Genomic DNA, 26,159 nt, shown 5'->3' with positions numbered 1-26,159 from the left:
TCATTTTATTGGAAAATAAGGGAACATTTGCATTTCTAATAAATTCTGGAGAACTCTAATGGTTGTTTTTTCCCTAATTTAAGTGAAACGATTGAAGGAAAATAACTTTCCAACTTTCCACTTTTTGCAACACCATTTTTATATTTTCCAAGTGTTAGAAACTTGCTCAAAAGATGATGTGTTTTTCTGTTAGGTCGGAGTGAGAGCCGAGGCGATAGACTGAGGTGACTGCTGAAGTTTGATGTAGAGTTGCATTAGCTTCATAGTATCACAAAATGATGTCTTTTTGAAAAAAGTTGTAACTATTTATTGAGGGTTGCCAAGCACTGTCCTAATGCCTTTACAGGCACTTTATTTAATCCTTGAAACAATGTGACCATGAGTTAGTGACCATCATGATTCCCATTTTACAGAAAGGAAAACTGAGGCACTGGCAGGTCAGGACCTGCTCAGGTCACAACTGTGTCACTCTGGCCGCACTTATATCCTGCATGCAGCTGTCTCCTCCTCAAGAGCCCACTCGGTTCCCCAGCCATCTCTACTACACTCAAATGATGTGTTTTTTAATGAGTTAATTCTAATTATGTTAGGGAAGGTGTGCCTTGACTGGCTACTGACTGGTAATAACGTCTCTTTTTTCAGTAGAAGAACTTAGTATATACAAACTCAGTGTAACAAGGTAGAACTTTCTTACGCTTACTGGATTAATTTCAACAACCTTTGACTTCTTCTAACCTTGATTTTAACCTAGAGGTTACTGATGGTCATTTTAACGGATAAAACAATTGGCAAGAGAAAAAGGCAACCAGATTCTTTCCCCAAATGCATATAAATACAGTCACGCACCGCATAACGCCATTTCCATCAATGACGGGCCGCATTTACAACGGTGGTCCCATGAGATCAGTATCGTATCAGTACCATAGTAGCCTAGGTGAATAGTAGATTATACCATCTAGGTTTGTGTAAGTACACTTTATAATTTTTGCATGACGATGAAATCACCTAATGATGCATTTCTCAGAACATATCTCTGTTATTAAAACAATGCATGACTTTATAGTGAATTTTTCTTAATGTGTAAAAACATTCTAACCTATGAAAATATTGAAGATAAAGTGTCTCTTACACATGAATCATCTTCAGATTCCCACATCTGTTTATAGAACAAATAGGAAAGACCCAGACTGGCGTTTCCAGTTGTTTCTACAAACTATTTCCCAATTAATATTATAGATTATATGGTGTGACGAGGCGGCAAACTTTTATCACACAAGCTACAGTTTATTGATATTCAATACAAGTGGAAGAAAAGCCACTCATACACTCCCTCAGCTTCCTATGGAGGGTGAATAATGATCCTTTTTGTGTCCATATTCATTTCCACAGAACTCTACCTGAGTAAGGAGGATCTAAAAAAACTTTACGATTTTGAAGAACAGTGTGTGGAAAAATACTTCCATGAGAAGATGGAAGGCCTGAATTGTAGTTGTGAAGAACAAATCCGAGTGACATCAGAGAGGTAAAAGATGTATATATATTTGCCACCTCCAAACTGCTATCTAAACCTGACTCTACTCGAATGTCTAAAAAAAAAACTAGAAAGATCTACTTTCAAAACCCAGAGGATAGTGTTCTTTAAAATTTTCTCTAGTGGGATATGATATTCATGTAGTCAGTGCACATTTATTAGCATCTACTGTGTCCCAGATAGTCTTCTAGTTACTGGAGATAAATGGTGAATAAGAGACAAGGGTCCCTGCCATCATAGGACTTACATTGTAGTGCGTGCACATGGAGGGTTGAGGACTAAAAAGAAATATGTAACTTAACGTCAGACAGTAAAAGAATGATGAATAAAGTAGTATAAGAGAAGAGAAAATGATGGTGGCAAGGGGTCTGCCAGAGTTGGGGTTGGGTTGGACCATTTTGGGTAGCCTGGTGGTATGGGAAGGTCACTCAAGGCATTGAGGAGGAGAGACCTGAGGGAGGTGGGCCAGGCAGAGAGATGTGGTGGGATGGCACACCTGGCTGAGGGAACAGCCAACTCGGACAGCAAGGGGTGTCCAGGAGCAGCGGTAGGTCGGGAGGAGGATGAGTGCAGGGTGCTGGTTGCACCGGGAGTCACAGAGTTCCCCCGGCACCTGACTGGCAGTTGTGCCGTGAAATAGATGGCAGCTTCACTGCAGTATGTGAAGGGCGAATAGAAGTGGAGACAGCAGTTATAGAGAGCTTTTGAATGATGTTTTCCTGTGAAGGGAGGCGGGGGGAATATGGAGACAGGATGAGTTCTTTCATTCTACTTGATGTGGAGATAACAAAATAAATGTGTTTCTTCCTGGAAATGACCCACCAGCAAGGGAGAAACTGCAGGAGCAGGAGGGAGGAGGCGATTTGCTGGAGTGAAGTCCTCGAGAAGGGGGTTAATGGAGGACTTTCCCCCCAAGCAGGGGGCCGGGAGGGACTCTGAGCAGTGTGCCAGGGGATGAAGCCAGGGTGTGGGAACGTGGTTCTCATGGCAGTCACGGCTGAGGGTGCGTGGGGGTGCGTGTGATTCTGGGCAGCCGGTGCAGGGAGGCCATTCAGAGGTTCGCGGAAAGAGAAGTTGTATTGGAGAAAGTGAATGGATGCAGTAACTCTGGCAGGATCAAAGCTATTGTGGATGTACTGCTAATTGTGGGTGCATAGCATTGTGTTAAAATATACAGGACGCCATGTGATTATATGCATTTCAAAAATTTAGATATAGTTGACATATTTGTTTCAGGTATACAACAGAATGATTTAATACTTGTATATTTTGCAAATTGATCACCACAATGTCTAGTTAACATCCATCACCTTACGTAGTTATAATTTTTTTTCCTTGTGATGAGAACTTTCAAGGTCTACTCTCTTACCAACTTTCAAATATAAAATACAGTATTATTAACTATAGTCCCCATGATTATATGCACTTTTTAAAACACAGAGTTGCTTTTGTAACTGGAAGCAAGTTGACAGAAGATAAATGTGTTCCTTCATTTTCGAATATTGGTGGACCTGACTATAAAATGTTATGCCTAATGATGCATGTATTTTTTCTGATGTCCACATAGATAGTGAATCCTTAAATATGGGCTTATTTAAAACTGAACCACATTAAAAACTTTCTAAATGGTTCATTATGGGCCTATGTCATATTTCCGGACTTATCTATTGATACCCCATTTATGTAAATATGTTTAGGTAGCTGATTGATTGAATTTCAAATTAAATTTTAATATTGAGAAGAAATTTAATATCAAATAAAGATTTGTGAGCCCATAAAATTCAGACCCTATTATTTTACTTGCATAATATCCTTAGGCCATAGCTCTGTGAGCTTCCTGTTCCCTCTTCCACACATTCTGCCTTCTTTGTAGCTGTACTCTGAGTCCTGTGGGCCAGCCTGGTTCTCAGTTTTGTATGAAACATACACCCAGATAGGAGTTTACAGAGCTGGGATGAAGTCCTGCTTCTGTCACTTACTGGCTATTTGTACTTGGGTGAATGTACTCTGGGTCTTCGTTTTCTTATATGTAAAATGGACACAAAAATAGACCTACCTCTTAGAGTTGTTGTGAGGATTATGTGAGATAATGTAGATGGACTATGTGGTAAGGGTGCAATGAAAGTTATCTATTATTATGTAAAAATGGGCTCCAAAATTTGTGAGTATAATTTCTTTTAAATACAAATTCCCTTCCAAACCTTAAGAAAAAGGGAAAATAAGATGGATCAAGATAGCTCCCCTCCCACCCCCAGTTGTGAACTGGGACAAGGTCATGGAGAGCCCCTTACTTCACACTGTAAACTATGGAAGGATTTCTGGTGGGCAGTGACATGGACAGGTTTGCCTTCTAGGCAGATTCCTTCAGTTGCTGTGTGGATTTGAGGCGTCAGAGTTGGAAGTAGGGAGACCACTCAAGAGATCTATGCAGCAGAAGGATGAGTCCCAAGGACTGGCCGTGTTAGTGGTGGTGGGATTGAAAAGTGGGTATCTTAGTCCATTCAGGCAATGATAACAACAAAATACCACAGACTGGGTGGTTTATAAACAGCAGAAATTTACTGCTCGCAGTTCTGGAGGCTGGAAGTCTGAGATCAGGGTGCCAGCACAGTCAGGTGAGGGCCCTCTTCCGGTAGCAAACGTCTCTTTGTATCCTCACATGGCGGAAGGAGTTAGGGAGTTCTGTGGAGTCTCTTTTGTAAGAGCACTAATTTCCTTCATGAGGGCTCTACCCTCATGACCTAATTACCTCCTGAAGACTTTGCCTACTAATATGATTACCTTCAGGGTAGGATTTCAACATTTGAATTTTGAGGGGACACAAAAATTCAGATCTAGTAGAAAGGATGAATAAATACATATTTAGAAAGGACAATTCTTGAAGTGAGTTAGGGATCAGATGTGGAGCTAAGGATGAAGATGGAGTCCAGGATGACTTTCAGATCTGTAGCAAGGGTAATTAGGTGAAAGGTGGCACCACATACAAAATGAATGGGGGAGGCGGAAGCAATGAGGTTTAGATGTGTTGAGCCTGAGATTCTAGTGGCACATTTAGCCAGAGATGTTTGGGAGGCTTGAGATCTGTGAATCTGAAGCCCTGGGGCAAATTTGAACTGGACACGGAGAGCTGGGAGTCATTTGCCTTTTGTAAGAAAATAAAACTATGACAGAGGAAGCAATTATGCTCAGGAAGCAAGTAGAATGAGGGAACTCAGTGGGCTGAGAGTTGGACCCTGAGAGGCACCAACACCTATATAATGGATGGAGGAAGAGGAAAACATGGAGAAGACTAAAAAGAATTGACCAGATGGGCTGGACTGGTGGTGTAGTGGTTAGGTTCACGTGCTCTACTTTGGTGGCCTGGAGTTTGCAGGTTTGGATCCCCAGTGCACGGACCTCCACACTGCTCATCAAGCCACACTGTGACAGTGTCCCACATATAAAATAGAGGAAGATTGGCACAGATCTTAGCTCAACAACAATCTTCCTCACAAAAAAAAAAAAAGAATTGACCAGAGGAGTATAAGGAAAACTAGGAGAAGGTAATATCATGAGTCAAGTGAATGCAGAGTGAAAATTTGAGAACCAGACATTTACAAACAAGGAATTTAACAACAACAACAACAACAACAACAATAATAATAACCCTAGCACTGGTAATCATCATATTTCTCTTGAATTTTTTTGACATTTGAGTAGAGAAGGATTATGAGGTAGATGGGTATATAGCTTCTAAAAATATTCTAGATACTTTCAAGGGCTCTAGAATTTGGTTAGGAGGCTCTGATTTAACTTCAAAACATAATCAATCAATTTTCCCCCTTAATAGAGCTATCTTGCCAGCCCTCTTTTTATGTGGTTGTTCTTGTTGAGGTCATTCTAGGAAGCTCATAAGTGAGGTACGAAGAGAGGGAAGAATGTTTTCCTGTGGTGACTGAGCAGTAATTTAAAGAGGGAGGGAAAGGAGATTAGGAGGCTATTTGCATGTTTGCCTACCTCTAGAGAAGAGATCGCCCATATCCTTATAGAATTAAGTAGTTGTGAAAGTGGAAAAAGAGAACATATTAAGGTTATTTTATATCTTACTTTTTTTATTTGCAACGCTGGCTGCTTTTTGACCCTAGTCAGCATTTCTCTCCCTCTGTTTTGTGGAGTAAGATATTCATTGGGTGTTTTTCCATATTAAGCATGTATGGGCATGTTGTATTCGGGAAATGCTACATTTTACAAGAAGTTTGACTGCTTTAACATAATGCACGTTGTGACTCAGCAGAGTTATAGTTTGAGCGGGCCCTGTCATTATTTCACCATGAAACCTTATTGAAGAACACTTGTGAACACCTCCCAGCATGGGAGACGTTGGTGTAATTCTCTTAGGCTTTCATGGGACTCTAGGACCCCCAAAAGAACTCTGCCTAGATCCCTGAGTTGCTGAGAGGTACTGGAGTGCAGTGGTTACTGCCAGGGAGTATGGAGTCAGACCATCTGGGTTTGAAGCCTCACTGTCACCACCATGTGACTGGTCATGTGACCTGACCTCTTTTCATGAAAAGAATAATAGTGATGGCTACCTCCTAGAATTGTCACGTGGATTCAATAAAATAATAATCTGGAGCCTTTGTAAAATGCCTGGCACATAGTGAGCACTCAGTGGATATTATGATTATCATGATGACTATAATTATGCTTGTTATAATCTCATTTTAAAATATCTTGTCCAAAGGCCCATAATAAAACAATACTGGTCTTCCCTCCACCCTCAAACCTTGCAAAGAGGAAATTAAAATTATAAGAATTTATTTTATGTGTCAGAATGACTGAAAGGCTAGATTAAATTAATGTAGTTGGTGGTTGATGAATATAATTAAAATATGTTTCACGGGACACTAAGCTTTGGAAAATCAGGGCCTATAAAAGCAAGAGGGACCTGGTTTGCGGGTGACCAGGTTATTTGTCTAACAGGTCTCTATTGTAGCGTGTTACCTGTTGCTGTGAATAGTTGCTGGTTTCTATTATATCCATTCGCTGCTAATGGAACTTAATGAGTCTCCATTACTGCTATTCAGACTGTACTGTTTTTGAATTAGATGAAACAGTGCACTAAATGGAGAGGCTCTAATTAAGCATATTTGGAAGGGACTATACATATATTTTGTGCTCTTTCCCCCATCATCCTTGCCAATTCTAGTTTTGCAGGTTCTAGAGGTCAGGAAGCATTTATTAAGCCTCTGTTGAGTCATAGAAATTGAATTCTATAGCAGAAGCAAGAAAGAGAGGGTTCCACCCACATAGATGGCAATATAAATGGAAAATACCACCCTCTTTAGTCTTTAATTCCTATCTGCAAAGTCTTCAGAGGGAAGAAGTGGAAGGTTTCTCAATCCGTGTGACTTGAGATGTATTCTAGAGAGGGGATGTCTTACACTCTTTCGGGAAGTGCTTGCTACAGCTGAGTGCTAACCTCTTCGCACTGTGATCACTGCTTCTCCCAGCCCCAAAGAAGACTGGGGATCATTGTTTTATTTCTGTGCATGGTCATGTCAGCTGTGAAACTGTTGATTAGATTCCCTCCCTTGCTGTTTTTCACTTTGTTCCTGTTGATAAAAGATTTCCATTATTGAGAAACTGGAAAGTATACTTCCTCCTCCAAATAAAAGAATGAAACAGGGGAAGCAAAGAAAGATGAAGCAAGGTCATAAGCTAGAGGCCACTGTGAAAATTTTGGTCTTTTTCCATTTAGTCTTCTATATATTTTTAGTTAAAGTTATACGTTTGTATTTTGTAGCCCACCACACACACCCAAAACATTTCTTCAAATAATTAAACATTCTTTGTAAAGATATTTTATCTCTACTTACAAAGTTTTAATACCAAATTTAAAAGTATGTAATGCAGAACACAGTGGACATCCACATCCCCACCCCTACAAGAAATAGACAATTACTATCAGCCATATAAGTATGATTTTTTTTACTGAGATAAAATTGGCATATAACATTTTATAGGTCTCAGGTGTGCAATGGTATAATTTGATATTTGTATATACTTCAAAGTGATCATCACCCACTGTAAGTCTAGTTTCTACTCATCACCATGTAATTGAGCCCCTTCACTCATTTCACCCACCTCCTGATCCTTTTTGCCTCTAGTGACCACCAATCTGTTCTTTGTATCTATGAGTTTGTTTTTATTTGTTTGGTTTTTTATATTCCCCATATACGTGAAATCACATGGTATTTGTCTTTCTCCATCTGACTTTTAATGGCTGCATAGTATTCTCTCTTATAATGGAATGAATATCTGTCTGCCTTAGCAGAGTGAAATTTCAGCTTCTTTGTATATGTTGCCTGATTGAATGTCTTAATGTTGCATCCTTGCCAATATTGAGTAATTTTAATCTTTTTTTAATTTGCCGGGTTAAAAAAATGTTGTTACAATGTAGATGAGCTCACCGTTGTCTCAACTTTCATTTCTCTGCTTACCTAATGAGATTGAATATTTTACCATGTTTTGTTATCTTTCATATTTTATCTTTCGTGAATTATCTGTTCATGCCCTTTGGAATCTTTGTAATTTTTTTCTTCAACAATTTGTAAAAGCTTTAGATTTATTAAAGGATACAAACACCTTATCTTATTTGTTAGAATAATTTCCAATTTATTTTTTGTTTTAAAATTTTGTATTCTATTTTCAGGTGTATGAGTTTCCTTTTATGTAACCAAATCTGATATATTTTGTAATTGATTCTATTGACTGTTAAGTTTTGATAACTGTATTAGTTTCCTAAGGCTGCCATAATAAAGTACCAAAAACTTGGTGTTTTACAACAGCAGAACTTTATTGTCTCTCAGTTCTGGAGGCTAAAAGTCCAAGATCAAGATGTTGACAGGGCCATGCTCTCTCTGATGACTCAAGGGGAGGATCTTTGCTTGCCTCTTCTAAGCTTCTGGTGTTTGCTGGCAATCTTTGGTGTTCCTTGGCTTGTAGATATGTCACTCTAGTCATAGGGTGGTCTTCTCCCTATGTATCCTCACATCATCTTCCCTCTGGGTCCAAATTTCCCCTTTTTATAAGGATACTAGTCATACTATTACCAAGCCCAGGTTCATTTTTGACTTTTGCCCAGAAAACCAAACACTGAGATGACAAGATTGCAGCAGAGAGAGGGTTTAATCACAAGGCAGCCATGTGAGGAAGTGAGAGAATGAGTATCAGATCCACTTCTCTGAAAATAGGGACTCAGGGATATTTATGGGGTAGGGGTGCAAGGTGGTCTGAAATGTGGAGATAGATGATTGGAGGTGAGGAGAGGTGAGGTAATTGATGATCTGTGCAAGTGTAGTGAGACTTCATGCCTCTTCATAGGACGTGTGTTCACAGGATGGTGGCGTTAGCATGATCTGAGGGTGGAGTTTTTAGCCTCTTGACGTCAAAAGATCGCTTATTGGACATCTGCATGGGCCCAGTTAATGGGTTGGTGGTCTCAACTGGCCTGAACTGGACAAGGGGTTCTAATTCCTGAAAAACAGCTCAAACTGCAGTTACCATGGTGACCCAGGCTCCAGGGAGATGTTATCTATAGGAACCTTGTGGGAGTCTGGTGGCATATTGCCTAAACAGCACAGTTAACAATGGGCAGGGGAACAACTAAAAGCTATAATCAGTAATTGCAAAAAGGAAAAAAAAAACTTTAGTTCCTAGCTACTTAATCATCAATGGCTAGTTATTTGCTGGTTTCCATCCCCCCTATTCTTTCGTCATTCCTCATTCTTGAGGGATTTGGAGTGACGACTGATCTAGCTACTTCCTGCTGAATTGGGTCATAGATCTGGGTTAGAGGAATGAAACTGGTTAGTACTTATTTGGAAATATTCTCTTTTTCCTGGATTCAGGTCGACATTTTGCATTATTCGAATTTTGTACTTTGCTCAACGGTTCCAGAACAACATCTAAAGGCACATTTTATTATCAAGTATCTAACCAGAAGGATAAGAAGTATAGACAATCCAAATTTTAACAGCGCCTGAAAAATAGACCTAATCCCAATGGGGTCTCCATCTGCTCTCCAGGTGGGGGCAGACATCTGTTCTCAGTTCCTGATAGTCTTTTCTTTTACTGGATATGCATCAGAGACCAGAGCAATCGCCCTATACCCTGATCTTTCAGTTGTCATTGATGATGGTATCAGAATAGACTTTCTGCCTGGGGATCAATCACATTCCTAAGGAACTCAAAAGAACAAAGTTATCAACTTATAGCAGCTGAGAGGGGCCATAAAATCTACAGAGCATTCAAAGTTACAATATGGCTTCTTTTCTACAATATGGTTTCCCTTATGTCAACCTTGTGTTGAGTCAGTATCAATATGGGCATAGGGCCCACCCTAATGATCTCATTTTAACTTAATTACCTCTGTAAAGACCTTATCTTCAAATAAGATCATTCAGAGAGTATTGGGGATTAAGACTTTAACATATCTCTTTTGGGGGAAACAAAACAAAACCCATCCCTGTACAGAGATATTTACAGAGATATATACTGATAAATATTAACCAACGTTTTCTTTATTCTTTCTTTCTCTCTCATTCTCTAAATGAAATCAATTGTTACATTTAATTTAATTCTACTTGCAATTTACTTTTGTACTTGTACTTGAATAGCTGAAGATGTCCTGTGTTGTTTTTACATGAATCGATAGCTGGACCTCATCATTTTGAGTTAAAGTATTCAAAATAATTTTAAAAATTTGCCTCAGTCTTTCTCTGAATGTAAGTCTCTTAAAATGGGTTTTGTTTGAAACCCGGGGAGCCTGTTTGTACTGTAGACTTGGAACTTTTTTTAAAGATCTATACATTTTTTCTCTAATTACATGTTTGGTTATTGATTCTGTTCCTATCATTCTGATTTCTTCCTCAGGATCTCCTTTCTGTAACAAAATAGCACAGTGCTTGCCAATAGGAAGTGTTCAAATGTTTGTCATGTAAATCAATGAATATATTAATGAAGACAAATGGGCTGATTGATGAGATGATTGCAAGGATAACTAGCAGGAAGCTGGAAATGTGATTCTGAAATAGTAGAGAGAAATAAGGGCTAAAAATGTAGGTTTGTGGTTTTTCCTCATTGGGGTGATAGTGGGAATTATGGGAGTGGGTGAGATCACCAGGGATGAGAGAATATGTTGAAGAGAGAAGAAAGCAGAAGGCATATCTAACTTTGGGAAGCAGCTTAGCCTAAGGAGCGACCTAAAGATGGAAGTAGGACAGGAAAAGAGAAGGCAAATTCCCATTGGCTTAATGTGTTTATTGGTTTTCTCCCTCCTTTCACCATTAGGGTTACAGAGATGTACTTCCAACTGAAAGAAATGAATGAAAAGGTGTCTTTTATAAAGGACTCCTTACTATCTTTGGACAGCCAGGTGGGACACCTGCAGGACCTCTCTGCCCTGACAGTGGACACCCTAAAAGTCCTTTCTGCTGTTGACACCTTACAAGAGGATGAGGCTCTCCTGACCAACAGAAAGCATTCTACTTGCAGAAAACTTTCCCACAGCTGGAACAATGTCATCTGTGCAGACGTTCTAGGCAACATGGAGATGTGTGGGGAGAAGAAATGCCAGTATTATAGCATGCCCACTTCTTTACTGCAGAGCCGGGCCAGAGGCTGGCATTCCCCAAGAGTGCGGAGCAGGCCCCTTCTTGAGAGTATAGACAGGCAGAGAGAGACTTCAAACGTAAGAGATGACCAGGAGGAGCAAGAAACAGAAAATAAAATAGTTGCTTCTGGGGTTAACAGGCAACGACGTCGAAAGTATGGCCAGTTTCTCCTGGTCCCTTCTTATCTAAAGCAAGTTCCTTTTTCAGCAGAAACTGACTTGCCCCTGTCCAGACAATCTGGGAAAGCAGGTACAGATGCACTGGAAACTGAACAGGTTACCCAGAGTGAGGTCCCTGTTCATCTGACTTGGCAGACCCCAGTTGTCTCAGCCCAGGACTCGGTGGCTGAACCCAAGGAGCCATACGAGCCAGTTGCTCAGATACCAGCCAGACAAGACAGGGGAGAACAAGTTATACCCACTTTGGTTTGCACACCTGCACCCATGAAAGTGACCTCCCTCCCTTCTCAAGCTGAGAGCATGCGAACTGGAGGTGGATATGTGAACCTGGCATTTTCGGAAGGTGATGAAACTGGTGTGCTTAGCATTGAGAAAAAATGGCAAACCTGCTTGGCCTCCACTTCTAACAGTGACTGCAATCAGAGGGGACAAGGCCAGAGGCAGGTCCGGGGCAGATCCCTGTCTGATGACTCAACAAGATCGGCCCAGAGTAGTGATTGCTCAGAGGTGGGACCATGGCTTCAGCCAGACACGTCCTTTTGGATCAATCCTCTCCACAGAGACAGGCCCTTCAATAGGAGTCATAGTCTGAGATCCCACAAGGAGGAGAAATTGAAGCTCTATAAGATTAAAAGTAAGAAGTCACATATTTTTTAAACCAGTATTAAATTCTTTGCATTGCTACTGTTTTTAAAACGTCTATGACTTTTGACTGCGTTCTCATTCTCCCCATTCTCTCAGTCTTTTCTGTAAAACAAAATGGTTCCTGGTACCATCTTAAACTTTCTCATGTGAACCGTTTCCCTTACAGAGCTTTCAAGATCCTCAGAGATAGGGCAGTCGGCATGGATCAAAGCAAAAATGCTAACCAAGGATAGGAGATTGTCGAAGAAAAAGAAGAAAACAAAAGGACTACAGGTGCCAGTAAGTGTCACAAAAGTGCCAGGGGTACACAAAATAGCATTGTACTGGAAGAAGTGAAAATATAAATTCGAGAGTTGTCAGAGTGGCTATGCCACAATTCATTTATCAGCTCACAGCCTGAAGGACATTTGTGTTATTTTCAGTTTTTGGCTATTCCACACAAAGCTGTTATGAACATTTGTGCATAACTCTTTGTGTAGACATATGTTTTAATTTCTCTTTGGTAAATATTTAGGAGTGGAATGTCAGAGTCATATGGTAAGTATGTAATTTTAGAATAAAATGCCAAACTTCTTTCTATAGTGGTTATACCATTTTGCATTCCCACCAGTTTCTGAGTAGTACTTTATGAGTGTTCTAGCGGTCCACATCCTTGCCAATCGTTAGTATGCTCAGTGTTTGTTTTTTTTTTTTAAAGATTGGCACCTGGGCTAACAACTGTTGCCAATTCTTTTTTTTTTCTCCCCAAATCCCCCCAGAACATAGTTACATAGTTGTGTATTTTTAGTTGTGGGTCCTCCTAGTTGTGGCATGCAGGACGCCACCTCAACGTGGCCTGATGAGTGGTGCCATGTCTGCACCCAGGATCCGAACCAGCGAAACCCTGGGCTGTCGAAGTGGAGCGCACAAACTTAACCGCTTGGCTACAGGGCCAGCCCCTGCTCAGTGTTTTTAATTTTAGCCATATTAGTGGATGTGTAGTGGTATCTCATCTTGGTTTCATTTGCATTTCTGTACTGACTTGTGCTGCTAGGTATCTTTTCCAGTGCTTATTTGCCATCCATATATCTTTTATGGTGACATGTCTGTTCAAATCTTTTGTTCATTTTAAAAATTGGATTGTTTGTCTTAAGTTGTAAGAATTTTTTAGTATATTCCAGATATAAGCTCATTGTTGGATATGTTTTGCAAATATTTTCTCTTGGTGGCTTGCCTTGTGCTTTTTATAAACGTCCATTAAAGCACATACATTTTTTATTTTGATGAAGTCTAATGTTTGATTTTTTTCTTTTATAGTCTGTGCTTTTTTATCATAGTTAAGAATATTTGCCAAGATCACTAAGATTTTCTCTTATGTTTTCTTCTAGGAGTTTCATAATTTTTGCTCTCATATTTAGGTCTAGCACCCATTTTGACTTGATTTTTGAATAGTCATGCCCCGCTTAACAGCATTTTGGTTGACGACAGACCACATAGACCACTGTGGTCCCATAAGATTAGTACCATATAGCCTAAGAGTGTAGTAGGCTATCCCACCTAGGTTTGTGTAAGTACGTGCTATGATGTTCACATAGTGACAAAATCGCCTAATGATGCAGGTGTATCCCTGTTGTTAAGGGACGCATGACTGTGTATGGGGCTAGGTAAGGACTGAGTTTCCTCCCTTCCGTCCTTCCTCTCGCCCTCTCTCTTTCTTTCCTTCTCTCCTTCTTACCCCCCTTTCTTCTTTGAATACAAATATCAACTTTTTCTACCATTTTTTAGTAAAAAGATTATCTTTTTCATATTGAGTTGCCTTGACACCTTTGTCAAAAATTAGTTGACCATGTATATCCACAATATGTGTGGATCTCTTTCTGGGCTCTGTTCTGTTCCATTTATCTGTATGTCTGTCTTTATGCCAATATCACACCATCTTGAGTACTGTAACTTTATAAAGTCTTGAAATAATGTATTGTAGATCTGCCAAATTTTTTCTTCATTTTCAAAGTTATTTTAGCTATTCTAGTTTCTTTGAATTTCCACATAAATTTAGAATCAGCTTGCTGGGGTGAGTGGAATTGCTATGAGTCAATTTTGGGAGAATTGGCATCTAAATGATAATGAGTTTTTTCTGATCCGTGAGCATGATATATCTCTCTATTTAGATATTTCTTAATTTCTCTTAGCAAAGTTTTGTAGTTTTCAGTGTACAGGTCTTGCACATTTTTTTAAAAAGTATCCCTAAGTATTTAATATTTTTAATTTTACTATAAATGCAATTATTTAAAAATTTTAATTTCTGAATTAAATTACTTGGCAGTGGCATATAGAAATATAATTTTTTAATATTGATCCTGTATCTTACAACCTTACTAAACTTGTTTGAATAGGGTTTTTTTGGTTGTTTATTTAGAATTTTCTATATAAATGACCATGTTATCTACAAATGAAGATTGTTTTACTTTTTCCCTTCAAATCTGGATGCCTTTTATTTCTTCTTCTTTCCTGATTACACTGGCTGGAACCTCTAGTACAATATTGGGTAGAAGTGGTGAAACAGATATCCTCTCCTTGTTTCTGCTGTTAAGGGGAAAGCATTTAGTCTTTTATTAATAAGTATATTAGCTGTAGGTTTTATGTGGATGCCCTTTATCAAGTTGAAGTACTTCCTTTCTATTTCTAATTTTCTCCATCATTAATGGAAGTTGGCATTTGTCAAACGCTTTTTCTGCACCTATTTATATGATCAGATGGTTTTTCCCTTCTATTATGTTAATATGATGAATTATGTAAATTAATTTTATAATATTAGAATTCATGTTTAGAATATTAAGTCAAGTTGGCTGGGATGAACCCCACTTGATCATGATGTGTTATCTTTTTTATATGCTGTATTCATTTTGCTAAAATCTTGATAAGATTTCTTCCATCTATGTTTTTGAGGAATATTTGTCTTTAGATCTCTTGTCTTGTAATGTCTTTGTCTGGTTTTGGGGTCAGGGTGATCTAGGGTTTATTCACTGACTTGGGAAGTGTTCCCTCCTCTTCAGTTTTCTGGGTGAGTTTGTATAGAATTGATTTTATTTCAACCATAATTAGTTGGTAGAATTAACCAATGAAACCATCTTTGTGGGAATGTTTTAAACTACAAATTCAATTTCTATAATAGATATAGGGCTATTCAGGTTATCTGATTCTTCTTGAGTGAGTTTTGTTTGTGTCTTTCAAGGAATTGGTTTATTTCATCTGAGTTGTTGAATTTATTGGCATACAGTGTTTGTACAATTCTCTTATTATCCTTTTATTGCCCGTGGCATCTACAGTGACATCACTTCTCTCATTCCTAATATTTTAGATGTGTGTTTTATTTCTGTGTTGCATAATCAGTTTGACTACAGGTTTATCTGTTTTATTGATCTTTTTAAAGAACCAGCTCCTGATTTTGTTGCTTTTCTCTAAATTCTGTTCCATTGATTTCTGCTCTTATTTTTATTATTTCCTTCATTCTGTGTACTCTGGATTTAATTTGCCCTTTTTTTTTTTTTCTAGTTTGTTAAGGTAGAAGCTTTGGTCATTGATTTGAGACTTTCTTCTTTTCTAATACAGGCGTTTTGTGCTATCAGATTCTCTCTAATCACTGCTTTAGCTATCTCCTACAAATACCAAAATATGTTTTGTTTTCATTTTCACTTAGTGAATCTTTTTGTTTATTGTTAGGAAGCCTTAGATCTGAGTTAGCAATTCTGTAGGACTTCACTTTTCATGATCTTAACACCCTGCTTCATTTTTCTATCCTCCACGTATTTTTCCATATAATAATCTGGATGCATTTTTTAAAGCACCTCAGCTCTTTTTAGAATGAGAAGCAGAAGCAAAGAGACAAGTATTAAGACAATTATGCAAACTCACCCTTTAGAGGGAGAGATTTAGCTTGATAAAGAAGACTATTCTGATTCGTAGTCAGGCGTGTTTTCCATTGCGCCACTGGTCCCTCTAAAGAAGTTGTTAGAATCCCATGAAATATGAATTTAAGTAGATCTTTTTTTTTTTGGAATGTTTAAAATGGCCAGAGTTCAACTAGGAATTGCAGCTGAGCTCAAGTACTAACTTGCATTTGTTTATTGCTTTGTATTTTATCAATTTACCCCATTTATTCTCTGACCCTGGGAAGTACAGAGGCCAGCCATTATTATTGGCTGTCTGTTATTTTAATGATGAAGGGAATGGGGCTCACAGACATTAAGTGATTTACCCAAGTTCACGTAACTTCTAAGTGACAGAGCTAGAATTCCAAGACAACTTCTTTTGAGTCCAAGTCTTATGATTTTTGGCTCTATACCTGTAGTGCTCCAACTGTGGTCTTCTATCAGCTGCGTTAGCATTGCCTGGGAACTTACTAGAGATTCAAATTCTCCCTTCCTGCAGACCTACTGAATCACAGAGCCTGAGGGTGGGACCCAGCGATCTGCGGTTTAACACAGTCCTGGGTGGTTCTGGTGTGCACTTGAGTCTGAGAAGCCCCGCTCCTCACCCTGGTTCTCAGTCATGACTGCAAATAGAAATTACATGGCTGCTTGTGTCCTACCAGCATGAGTCATGGGAGTTTTCAAAGCTTCCCAGGTGATTTAATGTGCAGACAATGGCAACAACCGCTGCTCTTCACCATGGTACCCCTATTAATGTGACCCAAAATGTTTTCATATTAATGTCACTGTGATCCAACAAATGGCTTTCTCTCCAGGTCATCACAGTCAATACCTGCTCTCCAAGTGACCAACTGAATTCAGAGCCAGGAGAAAATAACATCTCAGAAGAAGAGGAGAGGAGCAAGAACTGGCTCACAGTGTCCAAATTTAGTCAGACAAGTATGTAACAGTCTACACTCTTGGATTCAAAAACTCTGGTAGTTTCCTCACTCTTCCCCCAGACCACTGATGGTCCCTGCTGTTCTTTCAAGAGGAGATGAGGGAGCGTGAGGGTGGCAACACCCTCTTTTCTATTTTTAATTTTTATGAAAGGGACAAAATTTCCTTCTGTTTAATGGAATTGTTGTCAGGATCCAGAAAAGAAAATTAAGATTTCGATAGTCTCTTTATCCAGAGCTGTTGAACCTGGCTCAGAGAGTGTTGACTTAGTCAGATTTATGGGGTGGGAGTTGTCTAATTTTATAAATTCTTAAGGTTCATGTGACACTGATATGGACCCTTACACAGAACTCAGTGGATTGAGTTGTAGTTGGTTATTTACTACTGCTGATATATAGTGTTTATTCCATGGGCAAGTATCCCTTTGTAGAGGAAAGAAGATGGATCAACTAGCTAGGAATGAAGACTCTGAGCTAAGCATCGAATGTAAAATAAGTCTGGACAGTTAAGATGAGGGAGATTATGAACAGAATTGAGAGTAGTGACCAGAACTTTGAACTGCTTGAATTAGATAATAAGAGACCTTTACTAAATTTTGATCAGAAAGGACTATGTAATTAAGGACTTATAGAGATTTAAATTATTTGAAATACTCAACTTAAGATAGAAACAGACATTGTATTGAAATCCATGTTGTTATGCTTCTTTAAAACTTTGCTTGCTCTTATGGTTGGTGGTTTTCCATCAAGAGGCAATTTTGTACCCCACCCTGGGACATCTGGCAATGTCTGAAGACATTTTTGGTTGTCACAACTCGGGGGGGGGGGGCGCGGGCAGGTGTTCTTGGTATCTAGTGGGTAGAGGTCAGGGATGCTGCTAAACATCCTATAATGCATGGAACAATCTCTTCCTTTCCAAAAATGAATTATCCAGCCAAAATGTCAAGGCCAAGGTTGAGAAACCCTGATTTATGTTTAAAAATATTCAATTGTCTGTTAAATCACTGATAATCAAGTGAACACTAAGTTGAAAGAGACATTAGAAATTAAATTATTCAGAACCCTCTTAATTTACAAAGATGACTTGAGAGTTTAATTGTCTTACCTTAAATCACACAGTTTACTAGAGCCTATAATTTTGAATAAATCAAACCCCATACCTAAAGATATGATTCTAAGACCAATTATAAATGTATTTATTTTATTTATAAATATATATATATCATATATTGTATTTTTTATAAATAGTCTGACTGATATTTAGGTTATTGTATATCATTCTTACTTAAATTATTTAAGTTCTTTTTTTATCGAGATATAATTGACATATAACATTGTATTAGTTTTAGTTGTACAACATAATGATTTGATAAATGTATATATTGCAAAATGGTCACCACAATAAGTTTAGTTAACGTCCGTCACCACACATAGTTAGAAATTCTTTTTCTTGTGATGAGAACTTTTAAGATCTTCTCTCTCAGCAACTTTCAAATAAGCAGTGCAGTATTGTTAACTAGAGTCACTATGCTGAACGGTGCATCCCCAGGACTTCGCTGTCTTACAGCTGGAAGTTTGTACCTTTTTGACCACCTTCACCCATTTCTCTTATCCCCACCCCCCAAATTATTTAAGTTCTTTCCAACAAATTTCAAAGAAAGAAAGATGTGGGTGGCAGGAAGTTTCTGGAAAAGAATCTTATTAAGTCTGATGATGAGAAAGGGAAAGAAGTCCTGGGAAATAGGCTGACTCCAGGAACCTGGCTAATTAGAGGAAGTGAGGAGGACAGTATCCTCCTTTTTTTTTTTTGAGGAAGATTAGCCCTGAGCTAACTGCTGCCAATCCTCCTCTTTTTGCTGAGGAAGACTGGCCCTGAGCTAACATCCTTGCCCATCTTCCTCTACTTTATATGTGGGACGCCTACCACAGCATGGCTTGCCAAGCGGTGCCATGTCCATACCGGGATCCAACCCGGTGAACCCCGGGCCGCAGAGAAGCAGAACGTGCGCACTTAACGGCTGCGCCACCGGGCCGGCTCCGGTATCCTCCTTGAACCACATCTTGAGTTGAGAATCTTAGTTTTTTGAAACTTGTCCAAGTTAAGAATTAATTGGAAAAAAATTTTAAAAAATACAAGTTTGAAGGTTGGGAGATACACTGTCAGGTAGCTCTCTCTAAACACGAAATGTAAAGTTCTGAGGAAATTGTGAAAAGGAAAAGCACATTTTTAGCTTTTAGGTATTTTATTTTGATTATAATACTGTGCTATCACTGAAACCATATTTATCATAACTTTACTATATTACAAAAAATATCATATATGAAGTTTTGTGATTTTATTCCAATAGGTTTTTTGCACTTCTTGTATGCTTTTCTTCCCAGCACAAAATCCTTAGGGCAAAAAATGACAACTGTTATGTCCTACATTTAGCCAGGGACCCTTAATAAGTATTATTCTCAGAATTAATCCAACCAAGTATTTATTAAATTTTTATTGCACACCTACGATATGCCAGTGACTCTGTAGGTACCAGGTATAAAACATAATAATAATAATGATCCTCATTATGCTTTTTAAGAAGGAGCTAAAAATTAAACCTATTTGTTGGCATTCCTTCTGATCTTTCCTTTGTTTTTGTTTTGTTTTGTTTTTTAAGTAGCTGACTTTGATGCTTGATGCTGTTGTTAAGGAAAGATTCCTAACAACTTGGAACTAAAATTTCATGTATTTTAAAGAAAGCGTGGACAGTAGGGTGCAGAAGAAGGTGAATGTAAGAGAATTTCCACAGGTGTTGCTTTACGGGAGGACAGGCTGTGGGTGATTTAACTCTTGACTCTGACACAGAAGTACAAATTGCTATAAATGTGAAGGTAACTATTGAAAACTACAATATACAACTTTCAACCACTTGAGAAAAAAAGGACAGAGGAATCTTGCTAAAACTTGCTAAAAAGGGGAAAAAACTATATTCAAATTTAGATGAACACACTGTGTTCAGATCTTTCTATTGGGAACTGATTTGAATGTGACACATTTTCATGTGTTCTTTCATGTTTTTTCTTCCTTTTAACCAGGTCTAAAGCCTTACATATATCAGAAAATGAAAACTAAAGAAATTGAACGGCATGCTATACTAGTCAGTGATTATCTAAAGCAATCTGAAGAGGTAAAAACGTTTTATTTGATACTTTTTAAAAAAACATTCCTGCACACTATACTTCTCTAACTCCTTGACTGTGTCTGTTTTACCTTTATCTCCCTTAGTTGACTTCTACTTTTTATTGGTATTACATGTAAATCTTTGTTTTGAATACATACTCAGTTTTTTCACAAACCCACTTTGTTCTTTACTTGTTCTTTTTATGCAGTTTATTTGTCCATTTATCCACCCAATAATTCATCCTGGGTATTTCTAAAGAGAAAAAATTCAGGAATTTTTGAAACTGTTTTCAAATATGTGAAAGTTGCCATGTGGAAGAAAAATAAGATATTTTCAATACGCTTTTCAGAGTTAGAGCTAGAATCAACATGTAGAAGCTTCTGGGAGACAGATTGCAGCCCACTTTGAGGAGGAATTTTTAGCAATTGGAGCTTTCCAAGGATGGAATGGTTTATTTCTAGAAGTAGTAAGCTCCTCACTTGGTGTGGTTACTGAAACAGGCTGAGCAACCCTCTTTGCAGATGTGTTGGAGGGGAGTTGGGCATCGCAGGGGAAAAGACCCTCAGTGTTTCTCCAACACGGAGGTTCTCTGCTTTCGCTGCCTGTTTTCCTTACCATCTACAAATATGTGCCGATTTTGCTGCCATCCACCATGTGGGAAGCATGATCTAGTTAGCTAACCCAAGAAATCTAATATTGGTCTTGATTTGAACATTATCTGTATGCACCTGGGAACAATATACACATGACCTGTATGAATGTATACTGACAGGCTCAGATGTTCTTGTAGGAATGTAATCTGTGAAAGGTTTTGAAAGTAAATTAAGACTGAAGATAATTGGAGGCAGGGACCTCCTCTGCTCTGTCACATCCTGGCTGCCTCTTCCTAGATTTCAAAGCTTTATACATCAATTAACCTGTGAGCTTCATTAGCCGTATCTCTAAAATGGGGCTAATGCCATCCTTATGAGATTACTGATAATGGATAACAAAAATAACACCAGTGAAAATGCCTAGAGTAATGCCTGGAGTGTTCTAGGTTTAAAGAATCAATAGTTGACTCTAAATAGGAAATACAATGAGATAAATTCAAGGTAACGTTATTCTAAATAATCAACTGAAACAATAATCTGCTGATAATAGGACTTGATGTAATAATTGAAGTTTCCTGTCAACTTTGATCTTCATTCCTTCTTTCATGTGATTAATTGATTTTATATGTTCACTCTCATTTCTGTAGAAAACCTCCATATAGTATATTTTCTCTTTGATGTCCCCATAAAAATAATTTCATTCTGTTAAAGTCCATCAACATATTGAGTTACTCTGATATTGTGCTAACATTATGCATCTTTCTAGCCTGATTTAGTGTGTTTAGTAAAAGAAATATTGAGCTAGAGGAAGGGGAAAAAGGAACTATACCCTCCGAGGATTGCGTTTTGCAAACGGTATTACTGCAGGCTTGGAGTGGGAGAATATTGGGTACATGTGTAATGACCTTTCCTTTCTGCTCAGGATCTGAGCAAAAACTCTTTGTGGAATTCCAGGCGCACCAACCTCGATAGGAACTCCCTGTGAGTATTTCTAAATGTCTGCCTTTAAGGTCTTTGGCTTCTATTTTTTTTAACCTGATTGGGAACAAAGGTTTCATTTGGTCAGAAAATATGTTTCTTTTGTTAGCAACAAGGAAAATTATTTATTCTCCAAGTTTTCCTGTTTAGGGTAGCCAAATCTCACCTGAGTGCCTTTTAAGAATATTGTGAAATATGTACTACTATTTCAAATTAAACATTTGTCTTTTCAGTGTCAAAAAAGCACACATGGAATAATGAGTATCATCTTTTCTGATAGATAAGATTGTGAAATTTGCCTTAAAGAGTAGGAATAAATCTGTTTTGCCCAAAGAAAAAGACCTAGACTGAAGACTTGATTATGTTTTTTCTTTTGTTTTAAAAATAATTCTTTTTTTCTTTTAGTTCATGAGGTTGATCTTTTTTTATTTTTCATTTCTCTTTAACATCCTAAGTGTTTGTCAAAGCATTAACTCTTTGAGAAGTATTGAAACAGAGAGAGAAAGGAAGAGAAGGAGAGAGAGAGAGGAGACAAAGAACTCACATGGTTGTAGACTTGAGTATCCTCCTGGAATTTGATTTATTCAGAGAAATAAAATTTGAAAACCAACCAAGCAAAGATTATTCTGTTTTGTTTGTAGTGTTTTCTGGATTTTTCCAGTTACATCATCAAATGAACTATCCGTACAGCGATAGGAGCAGAATTCAAAACCATCCAAGGGCCAGTTGATACGGAGCAGGCAGAAGGTGACTTTCAGTTTTCAGTCAGCTCTATTTGGGATGGCCTTTTTTCTGGAGCTCCCATTAGGGTCTCTCCATGCAAGCCTGCCTCCAGACTTTAAAGTGCACGTGACTTTCTTCTCCCAAAGGTTCAGTAGTTTGTGCTCATGCAGAGTGGTGGATTATTGCAGCATGAAATTAAACAATAATTGTAATTGTACTTTCTTCCCCCAGGACCCTAAATACTGGAGATATTCTTGAATGTGTTTATTCAGACTTGCCCTTGGCCACTTGTGCACTTGAGCAGGGCAAGTGACAATTTAGAGAGAGCTAATTTCAGCTTGTAAACATTTAGGGGCCACGTGGGCTAATGAAACTGATTTGTAGGCTTGTCCAGAGACATCCACAGACTCATTTGTAGGCATCTACTTTGCATAGTTCAGGAACACTTTAGTTTAATTGATCCAGAGCAACACAAAGACAGTTAAATCTTATATATATGGTGTGATCACATAGCTAATTAAAAACAAAAACCAACAAGTACTTTTCAGTTAGCTTAGGGCATACACAGTAAATGAATTACATGCATATCTGGTGTTTATTTTTCTATGAAAATAATTGTAGGGGCTGTAAATTATTTCTCTGTTGATAAAGATAGGGGTCATATATAACTGATGCATTTCTTTCAAAGAAAGAAATACATACATACATATATACATATGGATCTGTGTTGTTGCTGTTTCACAATTTTCATTTCTTTGATCATTGAAAAATTTAAAGCATTTTCTAAACAACTAATTTTTCAAACAGGTTGAGAAGTTCCAATGGAGCTGACAGTAAGTTTTTATATTTGAACATGTTCTTTTTATTTTTTCATCTCATTAATGGTGAGGTTCACTCTCCTGCAGAGACTTTTGTAGTTCTTGAAATTCTATTTATTATTTTTGTCTACTTTACAAAGTAGAAAGTTGAAGCTGAATCAGGACTGATGTCTGATTTAAAATTTTTCAAATCACGTGTTTTTGACTGTGATTTTCTGGTTTCTCTGTGAGTGAAGGTACAACCACTGGGCTCATTTAGACTGTTCAACAACTCTTACTGTCACTTTTTTACATATTTCCCATTAAGAACTGTTCGTAAGATTGTCTATGGGTATTTTTTCCTACATGCTCCCTGTAGAAGGCTATGCCTAGTGGCGAAGCAGGGCTAAGCCATGTGAAACTCCCCGGTAAAGCCCCTCTGAACAGCTGCTCTCAAACTTCACCACAGTCTATGAGCTCCTTTCCACATTCTTGACCCCTTGATGCAGATGGATGCTTCTGTCTTCCATGGCCTTGTTCCATCGCGCTTATCGGGTCTTCAGTACCTCCTTTGCAAGTGATTCCTTCTCCTCCACCTGTAAACAAATTTAAGTCATTTTTCTGTACAAAAGAAAAAAAAGAATCTTTTTCTTGATTTTACCTAGCTTTCAAACTGCCACTCCTGTCCCTCACCTCCAAATTGATTCCAAAAGTATTAACATTCAATCTTCAGCCCGTGGTGTCTGTCCCCACCGCTCTATTGAAACGCCACTCTAACTACTAAGTCACATGACGTCTTTTTAGTCCTCGTTGAACTCATGGCATTTGACGTTGACCATTTAATCCATTTTCTGAGTTTCTGTGAGGCTATTCTTCCCTGGCTGTTTTTCTCTTTCTTTGTTGACTGGCTCTTGGTCTCTCTGATAGCTTCCTCATCCTTCACCAAGCTGAGAGCCTTAGTCATTTACAGTGCCCTTCCCGCCCCACCACTCTTAGCTATCAGCTTTTGTTTTCTAACTCTGTATTACTCCTACGCTCACCTTCAAAAGTTGTCTGTTTTGCTCTACCCCAATGCTCCCGCTTAAAGCCTCTAACATTTATTTTCCTAAATAGAAAGTATATACTTTCTTTTAACCTTGATTTTATGTTAGCGTTGTGGTTGATTTCTCTCCCTTTAAACTTTCCTGTGTTCCTTTTGGAATTATCTTTCTAAATGATAAATCATCACTTATTTAGAAACTTTCAGTGGCTTCCAGATACCTGCAGGATAGACCAAAAATCCCTTAGTCTTTCTCAATGCACTCCACAGCCTGGCCCCAGTCCAATTTTTAGGCTCATGTTTATGAACCCTTTCATTCAATTTCTGCCATGCAAAATATGACCACCCATCTATTAACACTATGTGGTGTCTAGAAAGCATCTTAAAGAAGATGTTCCACCTCCCTTCTCATCTATCTCAGGAAACAGCAACTCCATCCTTCCAGTTGCTGAGGCCAAAGTCTTACAATCATACTTGTCTCCCGTTTTCTCACATCCCCCCATCCGCACATCAGTAAGTCCTTCAAAGTATATCAAGAATCTGATCACTTTGCTACCTCCACATTCCACCCCATCTCTTTCCTGGATTACAGGATGGCCTCTAAACTGTTGCTTCCTAACAGTCTATTTCCAGAAAGTAGCCAGAATAACCTTTTTAAACTGTAAGTCAAATTGAGTCTCTCTTCTATGCGAATGGCATTCCATCTTGCTCTGTAAAAGTGAAGTCCAAACACAGTCTACAAGGCCCTATTTATCTGCTCCCCCTCCTCCAACTCTCCCGCCTCATTTCCTCTCAGCACAATCCACTCTGGCCACATTCTTCTTAACACAGCAAGCATAGTCTTGCCTCCGGGTGTTTGCATTTGCTGTTACCTCTGCCTGGGATACTTGTCATTTATCCATATGACTCACTCCCTCTCTTCCTTCAGATCTATGCTCAAATTTCACCTTATCAGAGAGGCCTTGCCTAACCACCCGTATAAAATAGTAACCTCCCTGTCCCCTGCACTTCCTAATCTTCTTAACTTGATATATATGTAATATACTATATTCATCATATATTTACTTGTTTATTTATTTTCTATTTCCCTTTACTACAATGTGGCCAGAGACTTTCTCTGTTTTGGTTACTACTCTTTCTCTCGAGCATAGACCAGTGCCTGGCGCAAAGGTGTTCAATAAAGATGTGTTGAATGAATGTGAACAAGTTCTCACACTTCTGGTGAAGCCAGGACTGAAACTCAGATGCAGACTGAAACTTTATCAGACTCAGATGCCCCTACATGTTATTTCAGTTTGTCTATGAAGGTTCTACCCTCCAGGTGGGATGAGTGTGTTCCATAAACCTCTGCGTACACCTTTGTCGTGTGACTTAGGAAACTGTATTGTGATTATATTATTGTGATACACGTTTTTCTCTCCCAGTATTTCATATTTGTTTTTCTCCAGGGTAGGAGCCACATCTTATTCACATCTGTCACACCTAGCGTGACCCATCGTGGGATCTGAATTTTTTTTCTTTTTAATTATTGAATGGAACTCAGAAAAGAATAGTCTTTTCTGCTGATATGACTTTTTACCAGGCACTCCCAAAGGAAGGGATTTTTGTTCCTTTCCTTATCTAGCAGCAAGAATCCAGAGAGATCTGTGAAATTGGGCTCATTATGCTGCTTACTCTACCAGGTATAAAGCAGTTATGCCGTGAGACTAAAGTTCTCCACTTTAATTTTGATTTTATGAAATGGCAAAACCGTAGCAAAGGATTTCTCTGGAGGCTTGTAATTTAGGACTTGAGCAGATAGAAGAGAACCAGTTAAACCCTCAAGAGTTGTTCCCAGCACACAGGCCTCCTATAAGCAAACAAATCCCTTGCTGTCATATTCTCCACCTCCTCCTTTGTTTCTGGAATATACCTCTTAATGTGTTTTCATCATTTCCCTGTCATTTTAGGTCAGTGAAGTAGTCTGCTAATCACTTGGTATTAATAATGTCTTTATATGGGCACTGCATCT

At 38.4% G+C, this 26,159-nt stretch overlaps 1 protein-coding gene across 6 annotated transcripts in view; it reads left to right on the top strand.

The window, feature by feature from the left end:
• The window catches only part of TRPM6 (transient receptor potential cation channel subfamily M member 6), a 164,023-nt gene that overhangs the window by 116,345 nt on the left and 21,519 nt on the right, over window positions 1-26,159 (top strand). For all 6 annotated transcript variants that reach the window (XM_070495635.1, XM_044767631.2, XM_070495634.1 and 3 more), the window contains 7 exons: window positions 1,390-1,522; window positions 10,865-12,000; window positions 12,178-12,290; window positions 16,735-16,858; window positions 19,933-20,024; window positions 21,534-21,592; window positions 23,120-23,145. In XM_070495635.1, the coding sequence (XP_070351736.1) occupies window positions 1,390-1,522; window positions 10,865-12,000; window positions 12,178-12,290; window positions 16,735-16,858; window positions 19,933-20,024; window positions 21,534-21,592; window positions 23,120-23,145 (1,683 nt within the window). The remainder of the gene's footprint in view (window positions 1-1,389; window positions 1,523-10,864; window positions 12,001-12,177; window positions 12,291-16,734; window positions 16,859-19,932; window positions 20,025-21,533; window positions 21,593-23,119; window positions 23,146-26,159) is intronic.

This window comes from Equus asinus, chromosome 23 (assembly GCF_041296235.1).
Source record: "Equus asinus isolate D_3611 breed Donkey chromosome 23, EquAss-T2T_v2, whole genome shotgun sequence".
Taxonomy (NCBI): Eukaryota; Metazoa; Chordata; class Mammalia; order Perissodactyla; family Equidae; genus Equus; species Equus asinus.
This window is presented reverse-complemented; position numbering and strand designations above follow the sequence as displayed.